The sequence below is a fragment of the Oryza brachyantha genome, chromosome 1 (assembly GCF_000231095.2).
Source record: "Oryza brachyantha chromosome 1, ObraRS2, whole genome shotgun sequence".
Classification (NCBI taxonomy): Eukaryota; Viridiplantae; Streptophyta; class Magnoliopsida; order Poales; family Poaceae; genus Oryza; species Oryza brachyantha.
The window spans coordinates 512,051-530,265 of record NC_023163.2 but is presented as its reverse complement, the minus strand read 5'-3'; the positions used below and the strand labels follow the sequence as shown (position 1 = coordinate 530,265).

General features: G+C 40.0%; 1 protein-coding gene across 1 annotated transcript; it reads left to right on the top strand.

Annotated features, from left to right (window-relative positions):
- The first annotated feature begins 7,573 nt into the window (after positions 1-7,573).
- LOC102711100 (phosphoenolpyruvate carboxylase 4) lies at positions 7,574-16,857 on the top strand. The gene is made up of 20 exons (XM_006643598.3): positions 7,574-7,897; positions 7,979-8,142; positions 9,109-9,223; positions 9,326-9,403; positions 9,487-9,555; positions 9,643-9,721; positions 9,799-9,875; positions 9,969-10,064; positions 10,222-10,363; positions 10,882-11,010; positions 12,124-12,185; positions 12,489-12,704; positions 13,029-13,154; positions 13,432-13,533; positions 13,664-13,810; positions 14,403-14,501; positions 14,671-14,759; positions 15,120-15,246; positions 15,326-15,532; positions 15,613-16,857. The coding sequence occupies exons 1-20, from the start codon at positions 7,742-7,744 to the stop codon at positions 16,438-16,440; spliced, it is 3,108 nt and encodes a 1,035-aa protein (XP_006643661.1). The 5' UTR covers positions 7,574-7,741; the 3' UTR covers positions 16,441-16,857.
- The last annotated feature ends 1,358 nt before the right edge of the window (positions 16,858-18,215 follow it).

Here is an 18,215-nt window from a genome sequence, read left to right as displayed (position 1 = left end):
ACAGCTCATCTAAATTTAGTCATCCATATCTTTATTTGGATGATCATTTAAAACACTTTCATCTTTCATACCTCTTTATACTTCAGCAGATCATCTATATATGTCATCCTCTATATCTATTTGGAGGATTTTAGAGACAATATCTAAATATAGAGTTTCTCTGTCCTAATATAGATGACATCTAAAAATAGATGATGAGATAGATGTTTTGCTGGAGCTCAATTTTTACTCTTCATTCTCTATTTCTAAGATGGAGGATGAGATGGATGAGCTGTTGAGAATGCTCTAAGCCGTTGCAATTGTTGGATGTTATCTACAGCAGTACATCTGGATTGTCGTTCTAACTTCTAAGATTTACTCACACATGCATATATTTCAATCTAGTTCTTTTTACCGGATAGGGATGAAAATGAGTGTTGATAATTTAGGATCATCTTGGATAACATTATAAGGGCACTCACAATACATGGTTTTTATAGGCAGTTTTTATAGATATTAATAGTAAGATAGACACTAACCATTTCAATGCATGGTTTCTTGTAGTAGTTTCTACATAGACTAAAATTTAATGAGCATATGCATACATCACATACAAAGAGAGATCATGTGTGGCAAGGTAATGTATGGCATAGTATGTACTGGATGTGTACTGGATGTGCCAGTATGAGCAGCAGAAACACACGCACCTTCAACATCTGCTACAGTATTACGGGCAGCATGAACACCATTGCCTCGCCAGGAGCTTGGATTAGAATTTTTTGTTCTTTTCAGATGCCCGATGCCTTCTTTAACCAACGGATTCATTGGCCCGGAGTTTGGGGGATGCATTTGGGGTAATGGCGATTTGGGAAGAGATTAATTTGAGAGGCTGGGTCACAGGAGTTGGGGAAAGAACGTCGATTTGGAGCAAGCGACTGAGATTAATCCATGTTTTGGATTGCTTCTAGGCGGCAGAAGGAAGGAGAATGGAGAAATATTGGAGGGAGATCGATCTGTTGTGTCTCATACCTCGATTTGGTCAGCTTCTAGCAGGAGAAGGAGAGAGACAAGAGCTCTGCGCGGGAGATTTGGCGCGCGAGACCTTGAGCGACGCGCGGGAGACTGGAGCTTGCGGGAAAATTTGGTGAGCTCGCGGTTGCACGCGAGAGAAGGGCGCGCTCGTGGCAGCGAGCGGCGCGAGACGAGGATGTGTGCCATGGGGAGCGCGCGGGCCGCGCTGGATCTGAGCGGAGGGCATGGAAACGATCTCCTTCCCCCCAACACCGCATCTGCATCGACACGCGTGTAGACACTGGTTCTCAAACAAGAAACGATATCTTCATTTCCCCCCCTCTCTTTTTTTAATAAATGACATGACACATCAGCAATTTACTTATATAACAATGTAATAAATAGAAAGATAGAAACTACCCTTGTTATTGTATTGTGAATGCCCTAAGTCCTCGACAGGACTCAACTACTGGTCCCCAGATATCTTGGAGAGAACATCCTATAGAACACCTATAGTCGAATCTCTCTCCTCAGGTGCTCAATCTTTTAGTGCCTTCATGGCTTCATCATGCGTTCCTCACTATATTTCTGCAAAAACACTCAATAAACAATATATCCTTAGTCTTTAGATCACTACACTTGTCAGAGAGAAGTTGAATACTCTAGGCGTATAGAAAGATAGAATAAGCTAGGTTACGTTTTGAATTCACATTGCCAGTCATGCCTAGGGGGAGAGATCGAATACTCCGGCCTCCGGGAGTACTACTCATGCTTAAAGCGAATATGGACAAGATGACCTTGTACGGACACTCAATTTTATTGTTTTTCATACGTATGATTTCTGGACTACTAAATAGTGTATTTTTTAAAAAAAATATGAAAATTGCTTTGCAAAAATCATATTAATTTATTTTTCAACTCTTTTGTAGATAATACTTAATTAATTATTGCCTTAGTCCCAAAATAACTTTATTTTTCACTCATCTTATACCGATCAATACAAAATTAATAAAATAGTACTCACTTTATCTAGTCTAATGCATGTGTTCCCTATTTTTATGAACTCTAATGCAATAAGGGTTCCCAACCCCTCCAAATAAAGATCTATGCAGTGGCAATGGAAAGATGACTGCAATGGTATTGGTAGGAATTCTTGGTAGTAGTAACCATGTAGTTATTATAGTAGCAACAACTGACATGTGAAACTAGGTCTATAGCACTAAAAATGATGGTGGACGATGCCAATATCTTTTGTGCCGAAGAACTATTTTTAAATAACTTATTTACAATTAGACCTTTCATGTAATGGACCAATTTATAAAATAAGCTATTTACCATATAACTCTTCTGAGAGCATAATTTAAATAGTTTATTTTCAAATATACACGTGAATGCGACTGCCTCCACGCCTGTGTTTGGGTGCCACAGGTTGAGGGTTTTGGTGTCAATTAGCCTAGTGCCGAGAAAAGTCGGATTAAATGTATCCAAGATTTTACCACGTATTTATGAAAAAGTAAGTTTAAAAAAAAGACGCTTTTACTGTACCCTACTTAGAGATGCAATAGTGTATTAGATGCATCTAACAACGTTAACGTTGATTTTAATAAGTATTGTAAAGAGGGTCAAATTAGTCATTTTCTTTTATTTACTAAGTGGGCCAAGATAGCAGACCCATCCCTGTCTACGGCTAAACCGCATGACAGAAAGAAAGAAAGAAGGTCGTTTCCATCGCCTCCAATTGGCCGCCAGCCCCGCCTCCATCCATCCACAAGCCGGCCCTCTGCCACCTATTCACAGGGTTAAAGTTCTACCTGCTCTTCAAAGTTCTACCTCGCCGCCTTCGTGCTTTCCCAAGGGCTATCTCATGCTTTCTCCATGGTTTGTCTCGAGCTCGTTGGCCCACATGTAGGTGTGTTAATAGGCCAAACTATTTTATCTATAAAATTATAAAATGTAAGGACCGAGTTTAAAACGGGTTAAAAATAAAATTGTATAGAGTTTTGATCTAAAAATTTTCTAAAAATTAAATAGGGTTGTGAAAAAAAACCCACGAGTCTTGGCTCATTTCCACCCCTACCCACGGGTCGTCTCTGTGCAGCTCACGCCGCTGATTCATGGTTGATTTGGGAAAAGTGTTGGTAGGGATGGTGTCTAGTAGTTGAGTGGATAACAAAGGCAGTAAATAAAGCAATTACTGTGTATTTCCTTTGAAACAATTCCTCTATTCCGAACGTTCTTAGCTTTATATTCCTCTTGTTTCTGTTCCTCCGTTTTTTATATACATTCCTTTCATATTTCTACATTTTTTCTATCCCCTATTTTTTCTATTCTTTGTTTCGATTGAGCCCTAATCGTATTAGACGGCTCATATGTACACCTAAAAAAAAGTCCACGACAGTAGAAATACATGGATCACAACTCCGGTTGGCAAAGCAAGCGCACAACCGATCTCCCTCTCTCACCATTTGAGCACGGACAGCATGCATTGAAAAGCTCAAGACCGCATGGCGTGATCTACACCTACTATATACTACCAGGAGTAGAGTAGAGCTAGAGTAGAGTGGTGGCTGAGCCATCGAGGTCCGACGTATGAACGTGTAGGTGATGTGTACAGGAGCAAGAGGAGGAGTAGCTCGATCAATAATTGTACAGTACAGTGCTGTATGTGTACTCCGACTGACGCTGCAGCAGCAGCAAATGGCATCGACATTGGTATTGGCATTGGCGTTGGCATTGGCAAGCGGTACCGCAGCCAGGCAATGAATGATCCATCAGCCATCGATCGGCCCCGGCTCTCCTCTACACCAGCCTATCTGCACGACCCCTGTGCTATGCAAGTTGGTAGTAAAATCTGATGAGATAAAAATAAAAAGACACAGTAAATACTACGTACTAGTATACGCATTTAAAATCTCTGTTCGTAGGTGTGTATTGCATGCAGGTACTAGTAGTACTAGAGTAGAACGGGAGAGAAGTCAAGCGACATGTACTCGTCCAAAAGTCGGTGTCCACTCCACTCCACTCTCGATCGCTACTCCTGCACTTCGATACTCCTATACTACTAGCAGTGCAGGAGAGAGTATTTTCAGCTGATCGATCGGCTTCCTATCATTTCACTCGATCGTGTCTTATCGATGGCAGGCCGGCCTTTGCCAACAAATTGTTTGTTTGCTCCCGCATCTCATCGACCGTCCCAAACCTGTTTCCTCAAGTGAACAACCTGCTTCTTGGATTGCCTCCTCCTTCGATTGGACCTCTGCTTTTTTTTTTTCACGCAGTCCTAAACTCCGCCAATCCCTTCGATATAAAAAGATTGCCTGCTGCTTACGATTATAAGAGCCAAAATTCTAATTTTTAATATTAAATTTAGAGTTTTTTCACCGTAGTTTATTTTTTAGTTTGGTCTTTTATAACGATCAAAACATGTGCTGCATCTGTCCATGAAAAACTTTATTTTTCAATTTCTGTGTCCAGTATTTAATCATCCGTCTTATTTGAAAATTTTAACTAAAACTCAAAAAAATAGTTACACGTAAATATTATTTATGTATTATCATCTAATAACAATAAAAGTATTAATCATAAAAAAATCAAATAAGACGAAGAGTCAAAGATGATATATAAAAACTGAAAAAATGAACTTATTTTAGAACACACTAAATATTTATTCTTTAGTCTTGTTTTTCGGATAAATAGCTTATTATTGATTAATGAGTGTGTGATTCGTTTACGAGACTCTTTATGTTGTAAGTTGCATTTCTTCAAATTTTCTCCGATTAAATATCTCATGTGTAATAAATGTGATTAGATGACCAGCATATGAATTGATTGGTTATTATGTCTCATGAATCATGGCATGGGCAAACTAAGGCCATGTTTCTTTCAGCTTAAGATTATTATAATCTAGATTATTGAGTTAGATTACTATAAGCTAGATTGTTATAATCTGTAGTAGAATAAATTCTGAGTTGTTTTTTTCTAGATTATTAGAGCCTGGATTATTAGGTTGTAAGTCTAAAGATGAAGTGAAGTGGCATGGTGGGTAATTTTTCACCCAGTAGTCTGGAAAAAGCTCACCTAAATGAGCTTATCAAATTATAATAAGCTGAACTCCAGATTATAATAAGCTACTTCAATAAGTTGTCTGTTTCTTTCCACTTACTCTTAATAATCTAGATTATAATAATTTCAAGTTAGAAGAAACGGGGCCTAAATCCATCGTTAGGATCTAAAACTAGAGGCATCGTCAAATTGTGGTGTTTATCGACATAGCTATGGCGTGAGGTGTTTGTAAGTGGATGAGAAGTTTCTATACATGGACACCCAATAGGTCACCGATATTACTTCGACAAGTTTGACACCCGATAGGTCACTGATATTACTTCGACTTTTAGCACAATTTTCTGCTGCACACGGCGTCTTGCGGCAACAATATATAACTATATGGTACTTTACTTTTATGTTTGCTGATTTATATGATTTTTTTATTTTATCCTATTATAGCCTACAATAACGAAAAAGTACACACATGTTCGGCATGCAAACCATTAAGACCTACTCCATCCATCCCAAAATAAACCAATCTTTTACTTTTTACATATAATATTTAAGTTTTCGTCTTATTCTTTTTTATTAGAATTTTTATTTTTATTAGATATACATCATAAATAGTGCTTTACATGTGACTAATTTTTTTAATTTTTTAATTTTTTTTTAAATAAGACAGATGGTCAGACGCTAGACATGAAAACTAAAAAGGAATACTGACAGAAAAAAAAAACCCCCTAACCTACAGAATGCTCTTCTGCTGGCTTACCAGGAGGACACAAGAGTACAGTCGGGAGGAAGGAGGACACAAGAGTTCATTTCATCAGTTCAATCGTGTCTTATCACGTCCATCGATCTGCTCAGCTGATCCAGCAGGCAGAGACAGGCCAACAAAATGTTTGTTCACGTGTCTCATGCATCTCATCTGCTTGCTACGGTGTTTAACATACTCCATCGTACTCCCGGCCAATAAAAAAACTAAAGATTATAATATCTCATATTTTATTAAATCATAATAAAATTATCTTTAATTTTATTAATATATTTATTTGCGTCTCAATATATATGTATTTGTGGATCTACGTATCCAAAAGTTTAACCATTAATTAATTTTTTTAAAATAAAATAGTCACATGTCTCAATATAACCGAGGGAATCTTTTGATTTTTTATCCTAGTTTTTATTAATTAATCAAGAAATGTCTATATTTTAGATCGGATATATAATATTAAAAATGGATGAAGCAGTACCTGTTAATCATCTGGTTTTGTGTGGACAGGTGTTGTTTCATCCTTGAGTTCCAACCTAATCCCTTTCTTATGGAGTAATGACCATTCCTTGGTTGAGCGTGACCTCTGCGGGTCTGCTTGGTAGTGATAATATATGGTTTATATTATTTGCAATCTTGTTTTATTTGCTTAAGACCATTTCGAGCAGCTGATCATCATCCATATCGTAATTTAGATGGACATCTAAATTAATTTTTCTCTTTATATCAATTACCAGGGCATACATATTTTATTAATATTTTATAACCATTTTATTTTATGTTGTTATTGTTCTCCTCCTAAGATTGGATGATGAGATTGTGCCTTATTTTTTAAGGATGTGATGTAGTGTCTTCTAAAATAATTTTTTTTCCTCTATGTACTCTATTTTTAGTTTTAGATGAAGGATGAGATAGCGTATCTCCTCAAAATGCTCTAAAATGTGACGGGACAGATCCAACATAAACCCAGAGTTCCACCCAAGAGTTCTTTGGAGTTTTGGATGCTGGGAGACGAATTTGTAAACCCTGCACCGAATAGTCCCAAACAACACTGGTGGAAAGAAAAACGGACAATGCAGCTTTTGATGATACAAAGGCAGTAAAGCTCTATCACAGCTACACAAACTTGGTACCACTTTGATTGCAACGCAAAGCAACAATTTTTTCTTGTCATAAAAATTCTGGCCATAGCAATTAGCAAATATTGTGTGCTCCTACCGTCCTGTCCCCCACAGATTTTATCAATGCTAACTGAACCTTAAAGATTCATACAATTTTCCAAATGGAAAACCACATAATTTCATCAACCAAACCAAACTAAGACCCCGTTTAGTTTTCAAAAACTTTTTCCAAAAATATCGTATCGAATCTTTGGACATCTAAATAAAACATTAAATATACATGACATTAAAACTAATTACAAAGCTATAGGGGAAATCGTGAGACGAATCTTTTAAGCCTCATTAGTATATGATTAGCCATAAGTGATAGAGTAACCAACATGTGTTAATGACGGATTAATTAGACTCAAAAGATTCGTCTCGCGGTTTCCAGACGGAATCTGAAATTTATTTTATAATCAGACTATGTTTAATACTTTAAATGTGTGACTGTACATATCGATGTGACCTTTTTCCCAAAATTATTTTGCAGCCTAAGAAGTGGACCAAAAACTTGAAATCAAAATACAAACTTGAATATTTATTCAAAAGAATGATGCAGAAAGAAGAAGAGAGAAAAGAGTGAGATGTAAATAAGGAAATGCGCAGGGTGGTTTTTGGAAAAGAATGGATTTGTAACGTCTCCGGCTTCGTCTCCGCTCCGCTCGAGGCAGGCAGCCACCTCTCTCTCTCTCTCTCTCTCTCGTCTTCTTCGATCTCCATCTGCTCCGGCCACCGTCTCCTGCCAATCCGGTCGTGGATTCGAGCTAGGAGGATGACAGACACGACGGACGACATCGCGGAGGGGATATCGTTCCAGGCGTTCGAGGACGACTGCCGCCTGCTGGGCAGCCTCCTCCACGACGTCCTCCTCCGCGAGCTCGGCCCCCGCTTCATCCACCTCCTCGAGCGCATCACCATCCTCGCCCAGGTACGGTACCATCTCCGTTCGATCGATCCCATCACGCACGCACCATTCCTTCCTTCGTTGAATCCTGTAACATGCACGCAGAGCGCCGTCAACATGCGCGCCGCCGGGATGGAGGACACGGCGGCCGTCGTCGAGAAGCAGCTCTGGGCGGACCTGTCCGCCATGTCGCTCGAGGACTCGCTCTCCCTCTCGCGCGCCTTCTCCCACCACCTCAACCTTATGAGCATCGCCGACACATACCACAGGTGGGGTGGCTAGTGTGTCTGTGTCAATGCCCTCTTCTTCTCAAATCTGAATAATTTTATTCATCGGATCAACGCTCCCATTTTGCTATTCTAATATGTGTACGGATTCAATCTGTTTATCTACTAACCAGAATTTATCATGTATGGCTCGATTCAGACTGTACATGCCATTAACTGCAAAACACCTTTCTTGTTTTGTTTTGTTTTTTTTTTAAAAAAAAATCTGAACTTGTTTGACGACTAGTTACGGCATCATCATATTTTGCGCGGACAATTTAAGAGGCAAACATCGAATTTAAAGTTATTTTGTCACCCTTCAATTGAAAAAACTGATAAGAATATAGGACTTTGTTTTGCTGAAGACTTATCTTTTCTTCAGGATACCAATTTGTCGTATTTGGAAACAATAATTACATACCTATTTCTGATAGAGAAGCCACATTACAGTAACAAAGGTGATAAACCTTTGATTGCAACATGGAATCCAAGACAAGAATTGTGGTACATATGTGTACGGCATTACTATGTTGGCCCACGGCTTAGTTGTTTCCATGTGACCCTCCTCAGACACAATTGATTTTTGGAACCTTAGGCGCTTGCACATGGTAGCTTGATTATGGTTTCCTCAGATGTTCTGTCGTCAGTTGTCCGATTGTTTTTGGAACCTAGTAAGACCAATGAGCATTGCAATTATTGTCGCAAATATCTGCTCAGGTAGTATTGCAAGTTTTACTACGGTTGAGACTTCATGCTTATGCTTAAGAAAGATTTACCATCAGCACCATACACTGTGTGTTCTTTTTTTTTATTTGGTTTCATGTTGAAGACTTGCAATAGATCTTATCTATTTCTGGAAAATATTACTGTTGTTTACCACCTGGTCTCGAATATTAACCAAATTTGGAAATTACCCAGAATCTAGAACTCAATTCAGTTCATGTTGCCATTTTTATGTCCTTTTTGTAGGGTTCGTAAAGCACGCAACTTTTCTGATCTGTCGAAATCATGTGATGATACGTTCGACAAGTTGATTCAAAGTGGTGTTCCTCCAGAAGAACTCTATGACACTGTTTGCAAGCAGGTAATTTATCAATTAAGAACGTATTTTTAATACATTGTATCTTGTAAGAAAGTCATGCTTGATCAGATTTATCTGATATTCAACCTTTCTTTAATCACCCAGGAAGTTGAAATTGTTCTGACAGCTCATCCAACTCAAATAAACCGGCGAACTTTGCAATACAAGCACCTTAGAATAGCTGTGAGTTAATTTCAATAGTATCAAATTTCATACCTTAATATTGTTGTTTTGGTGTTTCAGTTACTGATGAAACTGTGCTGCAGCATCTTTTGGAGTTTAACGACCGTGCTGATCTTAGTCACGAGGATAAAGAAATTCTAATTGAAGATTTGGTATGACTTCAGAGGATTTGCATACTTTTTTTTGCATTTTGTCTTTTTCTTTGTATGTTTCAAGCCTCCTGACTTTGAATTATGTAGGTAAGAGAAATCACGGCAATATGGCAAACTGATGAGTTGAGGCGTCATAAACCTACACCTGTTGATGAAGCTAGAGCTGGTTAGTAACTTATCGACCATTTTTTTTTTCATTTTGCTACTGATATTATTCTCATTTTTCCATCATTTCTTTTGTAGGCCTTCATATTGTTGAGCAATCTCTCTGGAAAGCAATACCACACTATCTTCGCCGTGTTAGCAATGCTCTCAAGAAGGTTCAAACACATTGAGTGACATTTGTTGGATTCTACTTCTGTTTGACTCATTCGCAAGCAGGTGTAAACCTCCCTTCAATGTTTTGCATGTAGCACACAGGCAAGCCACTTCCACTAACCTGCACACCAATCAAGTTCGGTTCATGGATGGGTGGTGATCGTGATGGGAATCCTAATGTCACAGCGAAAGTAAGATCCACGCGATTGAGCTTATTATGCCTTTTCAGTGTTCACTAGTATTTCCTGTACAGTTCTAGTGGTGTCATGCACTTTTCTACCATTCACTTTGTTAATTTTGACATGGTCAGTTTTCAAAAGGCTACAATATTTCGTTTCTGTGCTGCAGGTTACTAGGGATGTTTCCGTGTTGTCCCAATGGATGGCAATTGATTTGTACATCCGTGAACTAGACACTCTAAGCTTCGAGCTATCAATCAAGAAATGCAGCGAGAAGCTTGAAAATTTAGCTAATGACATCTTGCTCAAAGGTTGTTTCACGATATATCTAATCTTAATCCATTTCAGTCTCACTAGAAGCTTGATTGTTACCATGAATGTGGTGCTTTCGAACGCCTAGTTAGTTCATTAGCTAGTACTAGAACACATATTATAGAGACTATCATATTAGTTTTGTATATAAGATATTTTCGTACTTTTTAACTATATTTTAGGTTCCCATTTATTTAGTTTCTATCCTCTGTGCTCTAGCAGTCTAGCACCTGTATATGAAGGGGGCATTGCTGTAATTATCGGGAAGTAATACAGAAATAAACAGTGTCTTCCCATCTCTAGCCTTCATGCTCATCTACATTCTACACCCCATCCTTTACACAACTGTACTACCCAGCCATCTTCTAGATGGTATGATCTAGTGATCATTGCAGCACACTTCCGTGATGTGGAAATAATCTTGAACATTGTTTAAACTAACTTCGCCCATCATACATACATATTTCAGAAAAATAATGGCTCGTTTTATGTTGATATTTTCAAATGGACTCTGCAGAGTCAGCATCAGAGGACCAGAAGACCAACACCTGGAAACAAACTGGACGCCAGAGCAATCTAAAGCCTCAGCCCAGTTTGCCACTTCCTGCACAGCTTCCTTCTGGTGCCGATCTTCCATCATGTACAGGTGGGTTCCTTGTTGGGGACTTCATATGCTGGGTATCATGTAAGATGTTTTTAATTTGACATAGGTAATAGGTTCACATCTTTGGGTCATTGACATATACTACTTTGCACCAGAAATTCTATGACTTAGTGAATTGGTATTGCTTTTGTTTTAAAAATAAAGATGTTTGCATCTGATTGGTACTGCACTGATACGTTGTAGAATTATGCTAGTAAAAGGTTTAATGTTGTCATACCAAAAGCGTAGTACCCAGGGAGTAATTAGTGCTCTGTTGTTAGGTCTGGTGGTTTTGTAACAAAAGCCGAAAGCCTGATAGCCCAAGGATGTACTTTGTAGTTGCTGAAAATTGTGTACACTAATTTATTTGGTTAACTCCTTTTTGCTTCCTGATTTACTACCATAATTAATGTGTTAAATAAGCATCCCTATGTTATAAGATGAAAATATATGCAAACTTCTGTTACATTCAGAGCCAGGAGGCTTCATTAATTTTGAACTAAAAGTGAAAATAGAAGAGAAATTTTACTGTTCTTAAGAAAATATCTAGAGGCACTAAGTTTTAGTGTAAAATTTTGGTACTTCTATGTACTTAGTTACTGAAGGTACCAAGTTTTTTACATTAGAAAATGTTGTACCTCAAATAGGTCCATTCATGATAAAACCTTGATATTTTTCGAAAAAAAATACTGGACCTTCATTTCCATATTATGTCTAATACAAATAGCATGGTTTCATCTTTGTAATTAACATTAGACCTGTGTCATCAACCGCCGAATTAAACCATGAGATTTAAACTGCAACAGCTTACTCTGTTCCCCCACCTGGATTTAAGGAAAGTTTGGGCATAGGACATACAGTAGTGGATATGCTGCTTCGAAAATTATTTCAGACTGCCGATCATCAAGTGTAATAGTTTCATTATTTTTTTATTAAAGAGCATCTTTTGTAACATGAATTTAACATCATGTATCATCTGGCTCAGCTGTGATACCACTGGTGTGCGTCTGTACATATCATATGTACAAATGTCAAAATTATTGATGAATTGCTAGTATTAATGAAATGTTTATTTTCGCTTGATTTTCTAGTACTTAGAGCTTGTATTTGACGCAGAATGCAATGATGGGGAGTCTCAAATCAGAATGTCAAAACTTCCAGGGAATCCAAAGCATAAGGTTAGAACAGCTAGAATTTGTTTGACATCTTACATGCTCTATTTCTTTGTTACAAGGAGATCATTGGAAACACCCAACTATCCATAGAAGTGCATTGGCACATCTGGTCCAAGATGTGCTATATGTTGTTTTTTGGTGCAACTAGTATTGAAATGACACTGAGTGAAAAGTGCTATTGGAAAACGATGGCATCACTAGTAGAAATAGCCAATAATGAACCCAAAAAAGAGAAATAAAGTAGATACATTTCAATATATAATTTCTCAACATTTCATTATAATTGATCGATGTTGTATCTTCTAGTTGTTTCTTAACACAACGGAAAAACGTGAAGACAGTACATTGCCATCTCCTAGTCATCGTCAGATGGGTCGAACTCCAAGTGGTGGTCAACTTAGGAAGATGTTCACAGAATCCCAGATGGGTCGATCGAGCTTCCGAAAACTTCTGGAACCAGGCATATCAGATAGACCAGGGATTACTCCGTATAGAGTTGTCCTTGGTGATGTAAAAGAAAAGGTAGAATAATACTTTATCATATATTATACGTATCATGTTTTTACTGAATGCTTGGTTACCAAATTAGTCCAATGTTCGTCATGATTAAATGAATCTGTAGAAACTTAAGCCCTGTTCTTTGGCAATAAAGTGTATTTGGCATTTTCTTATTAGAAGGGAAAAAAACCAAATAAATGGGCATAGAACTCTCAAGCTTTGGTAGGAAGAGAAAAAAACTTAATGTGAATCAAAGGAGATTATGCTATGTATAAACTGTCCTGATCTGGTATATTTTACGTGGCAAAACTTTTCTTTTTGATTTGCTTTTCGCTATCTGTCTTTCAGCTCATGAATACACGCAAACGATTCGAGCTTCTTCTTGAGGATGTACCATGTGACCGTGATACTTCAGAATATTATGAAACATCGGACCAACTTTTGGAGCCCTTGCTATTGTGTTATCAATCACTGGTTAGTCTAATTGGCTGATGTAGGGCTTATAATTTCATCCCTTTAGTGTTCTATTCTACTACCGATCAATTTTCCATCATTCCGTGCAAGTAGTGTGCTAGAAAAACTTACATTTGGCTCAACATTCTCTATATTTTCCCTTACAATTGCTACTTCCTTACTGCTTACCTTTGATATTATATTAAAAATGATGATGGAGAGGATGGAGGATTCCTTTTTAATAATAGAATTTCCTTTTTGTACTGACTATGATGGCATCTTCAACTGTTTTTTGAAGCAATCATGTGGATCTAGTGTGCTTGCGGATGGCCGGCTAGCAGATTTGATTCGACGGGTTGCAACCTTTGGTATGGTGTTAATGAAGCTTGATGTACGGCAGGTCGGCACAATGATAACTACTGTTTCGTATGCTTGCTCACATTCAAATTTGCCTGATTGTAACATCAGCATAGCTTCAGGCGAAGTCCAGTAGTTCACGAATGAATAGAATGGTGTGCTTATTGCTGTAGGAATCAGGCCGGCATACAGAAACGCTTGATGCCGTCACGTCTTACCTGGATCTTGGTGTTTACAGTGAGTGGGATGAAGAAAAGAAATTGGATTTCTTGACTAGAGAGCTGAAAGGGAAGCGCCCTCTTGTCCCCCCATATATACAGGTCAGTTGTTGCATGTGGACATCAAATTTTCTATTCTAGTGGCTAACGAAAATTATTTTTTACAAGTAGTAGTAAATGTCTGTTTGCATGGAAACCTGAAGTTTCAATTGAGCGTCAATGTGTGGAACAGTACAATAGAATCCTTCTGAAATAATCAGCTGATTTATATACTTATACAATTAATTTGTGGTAAGATTGGAAACACCTCATCCAATGCCAAAATGGTTACTAACTAATTGCTATGGTAAATAAGCACTGTACAGAATTTGATGAGGCCTCAGGTTTAGCATACCTGGTTCATTCAACATGGGTTTTAATTATATTTTTTCTTCTTTAAGAAAGATATACTCCTCGCAACAGCCAATTGGCCAGTGATTGCAAAAAGATTTGAGTGTCAACTTTATTTGTTTCAAATTCACTGAGCCTGTTAGGCTTCTAGGCGTTGAGTACAAAAACTCTTTCCTTTTAATATATTGACGTGCAAATCTTTTGCGCGTTCGAGAAAAAATTCACTGTAGAAGAGAAAAGGGGAATGAAGATTCATCTTTAAGTGGGAAGACTTTAAATTTACGTTTCCGTTTCTTTTCTTCAGGTTACTGCTGATGTGCAAGAAGTTCTTGATACATTCCGTGTTGCTGCAGAGCTAGGGAGCGATGCACTTGGAGCATATGTGATCTCAATGGCCTCAAATGTATGCAGATATACAAGTTCTATATAGCAACAAATAATAAGGAAATTTTGGATGTCCATCGTAGTTTATGCCTAATACCATGTTGATCGCATGGATCAAATGGTGATCTACGTTTGATCATAGTTCACTTTAGTTGTAAATTCGACATAATGTGCTCCTGTCGTTGCAGGCAAGCGATGTCCTAGCAGTCGAACTGTTGCAGAAGGATGCAAGACTTACAGTGAGCGGTGACCTAGGAAGGCCATGTCCTGGTGGAACGTAAGTATGATTATGTCATGTTCAACCTGCTACTCGATCAGCTGAACTTTTGAACCTTAAATTGGGGCAATATTACGGTACCTTTTACTTGTAGTGGTACCTTTTCAACTCTCAATTGGCTGGTTTTAGTAGATAATGCTGAATCAAGAATAAAGTTGATTGCGTATACTGAATGTGTGTGATGAGAAATGGGAAATGGAATCGCAGACTCTGAGCTAGCAAGGAAAATTCTACTGTGATAATATGTTTTACTTTGCCAGTGTCAAGCCAAATAAACATGTTTGTGCACTGATATACTATGATCTTATTTTGTGTGGCCAGTGTTTGATTGCTCAGTGTATAATTATTCTTTGTGAATAGGTTGAGAGTTGTTCCGCTGTTTGAGACGGTGAAAGATCTGCGAGAAGCCGGCTCAGCGATCAGAAAGTTACTGTCCATTGACTGGTACAGAGAGCACATCATCAAGAACCATAACGGGCACCAAGAGGTAGAATATATGATCGCTTCCACTTTTTCCACTGAAACATTGCATTTCTACCTGTGAAGCTTTTGGATTTGCTTTGCAGGTCATGGTGGGCTACTCCGATTCCGGCAAGGACGCCGGCCGCTTCACCGCTGCGTGGGAGCTGTACAAGGCTCAGGAAGACGTGGTGGCGGCGTGCAACGAGTTCGGGATCAAGGTTACGCTCTTCCATGGGCGCGGCGGGAGCATCGGCCGCGGCGGCGGGCCAACCCATCTGGCTATCCAGTCGCAGCCTCCAGGCTCAGTCATGGTGAGCACCGCCGGCGATGAGCACTCCGATAGGTTTGCGAGCGAGCAGCCGGAGTGAGTGGCAATGTATGTGTGATGCAGGGCACTCTTCGGTCGACGGAGCAAGGCGAGATGGTGCAGGCCAAGTTCGGGCTGCCGCAGACGTCGGTGCGGCAGCTGGAGATCTACACGACGGCGGTGCTGCTGGCGACGCTGCGGCCGCCGCAGCCGCCGCGGGACCCCAACTGGCGGCGCGTGATGGAGGAGATCTCGCGCGTGAGCTGCGCGCAGTACCGGAGCACGGTGTACGAGAACCCGGAGTTCATCAAGTACTTCCAGGAGGCGACGCCGCAGGCGGAGCTGGGGTACCTGAACATCGGCAGCCGGCCGGCGAAGCGGAGGGCGACGGCGGGCATCTCGAACCTGCGCGCCATCCCGTGGGTGTTCGCGTGGACGCAGACGCGGCTGGTGCTGCCGGCGTGGCTGGGCGTGGGGCGCGGGCTGCAGGACGCGTGCGACAAGGGGCACGCCGACGAGCTGCGCGCCATGTACGAGGAGTGGCCCTTCTTCCAGTCGACGGTGGACCTGATCGAGATGGTGGTGGCGAAGGCGGACGCGCCGATGGCGAAGCACTACGACGACGTGCTGGTGGGCGACGGCGGGCGGCGGGCGCTGGGCGCGGAGCTCCGGCAGGAGCTGGCGCGGACGGAGAGCTGCGTGCTGGCGGTGAGCGGGCACAAGAAGCTGTCGGCGAACAACCGCAGCCTCCGGAAGCTGATCGAGAGCAGGCTGACGTACCTCAACCCCATCAACATGCTGCAGGTGGAGGTGCTCCGCCGCCTCCGCCAGGACCACGACAACCGCAAGCTCCGCGACGCGCTGCTCATCACCATCAACGGCATCGCCGCCGGCATGCGCAACACTGGCTAATTTACTCACACTCCACTTCCATTTTTACTTTCTTTCTTGTTTAAATTTTATTTTAATTTTCCCTCCAAATAACAAAGCTTGCATGCAACATTTCGCGTTGGATATGTATTTGCGTGGAGAATGGCAAACTTTTCACCTTTTCTCTCTCTTTTTAAAATATTGTTAAAATAAAAGGTGCGGCCCATATAAGTTGACCCGAAACGGAGTTATGGGGTTACACGTGGCCCACGTTAGTTGGACCGTGTGGGATTGTTGGTTACATGTGGCTCATATTTGTTGGGCCGGAATTTAGTAGTGTAAATAGGCTCGGGCAGTCGGGTCAGATGCGTGTATGGTCCGAAAAGCCCACGTTTTTTAGTGGACCTTGTATTGTTGGATCTGCTTGTGCCTCTTCAGTCTATATAGGCTTATCTGGCCCACCACGGATCGTATTGAATTCCTTAGAAATGTTATCTGCTGGATTTTTATTAGATAAAAATAAGATTTATCAATCTTAAAATGATTACATCAAGGTCATAAAACCATATTAAGAACACTCAGTCTCCTCATAATAGACATGGCACCGGGAAAATCGGAACTGAATGAATGAAACCTTACAACCTCCAAGTTCATCAGCAGAGGTGAGAAGCCATGAAAAAAAAAGAGCTCTGTTTCCATTTGGATGCTGGTACATTACATAAGTATACCATTCAGATCGAGCAGAAGAACATCAGGTATAGTAGAAACGAAACGATCGAGCAATCACACAAGGGAGTCACAGTAGCAGGTGCATCGATCTACAAGCAAATTGGGTGTCGGTGCCCTGCCCGTTCAGAATCGAGCTTTGCATTGCTTGCGCGCAACTCTGCATTGACTGCGTCTTCCCTTCCCTCGCGCCCCGCCCATTTCATATAAAAACCATATAATATGATATCATTCAAGCTGCCAATTGCAGTATAAAACTGTTCTTGTATGTCGGAGGAAGTTTCTTTCTTGCCGCAAATCTTGCCAAAGCTGCTATTGGACTGGACTAGCTGTGCTCAATTAGCTAATAATATAGTAGTACATTTTCTTCACCGAAATTGTTCCTTCCTGTTTCTTGATTATGGACTGAGAGTCTGAAAGCAATACAACATTGTAGTACCTCAATTATTGTTCATCATGGTTTCCATTCTCTAATCAAACACAAACATATCTCTAAACCATATGCATAACTGGACTGGTTGTTTACTCCATCCATCCATGCATTTGTTTGTTGGATCAGCGTCAACTTTGATCAATATCTAGCTGTTTACTACTGCTTGTACAAAGATTGCATTGCATGGAAAGCGAAAGATGCAGAGAGCAGAGCTCGCATCAGGACAGAACACAATGCTGCCCTTCTTTTTTTTTCTCTTTAGGTGAGCGGCATCAGCTGCCTGCTTGGTGAAAAGCTCGTCAATATCAACCGAAAATGCAGCTGCGACAACGGCGGTGTTGTGTCACTGTCATCCCTTCAGCTGGCATGGTTTAATTTGCTTCTCGGTGGTTGTTAAAGCTACACGTGCCACTGTTCAAACTCATTAATCTCACGCGGCATTAATTGATGGATACCTTAAATAGGAGATTAGGAGTAGTTTCAAACATCTGCGCCCTATATTTTTGTTTTCTACTCGTGCTTATAAGCCAAAATTAAATTTAAACATTAAATTTATAGTTTATTTTGAGGTTTTTTCATCGGAGTTTATTTATCAGCTTTATTCTTAGATCGCTAAGAAAACATATATAAAAATTTTATTTATAAACTATTTTTTGTT

Excerpts from the sequence above, each read along its gene's own strand:
- LOC102711100 (XM_006643598.3), top strand. The coding sequence starts at position 7,742 with ATGACAGACACGACGGACGACATCGCGGAGGGGATATCGTTCCAGGCG. Across the intron at positions 9,224-9,325 it reads ATGACACTGTTTGCAAGCAG|GAAGTTGAAATTGTTCTGAC; the intron begins GTAATTTATCAA and ends TTAATCACCCAG. Across the intron at positions 9,556-9,642 it reads AAATTCTAATTGAAGATTTG|GTAAGAGAAATCACGGCAAT; the intron begins GTATGACTTCAG and ends TGAATTATGTAG.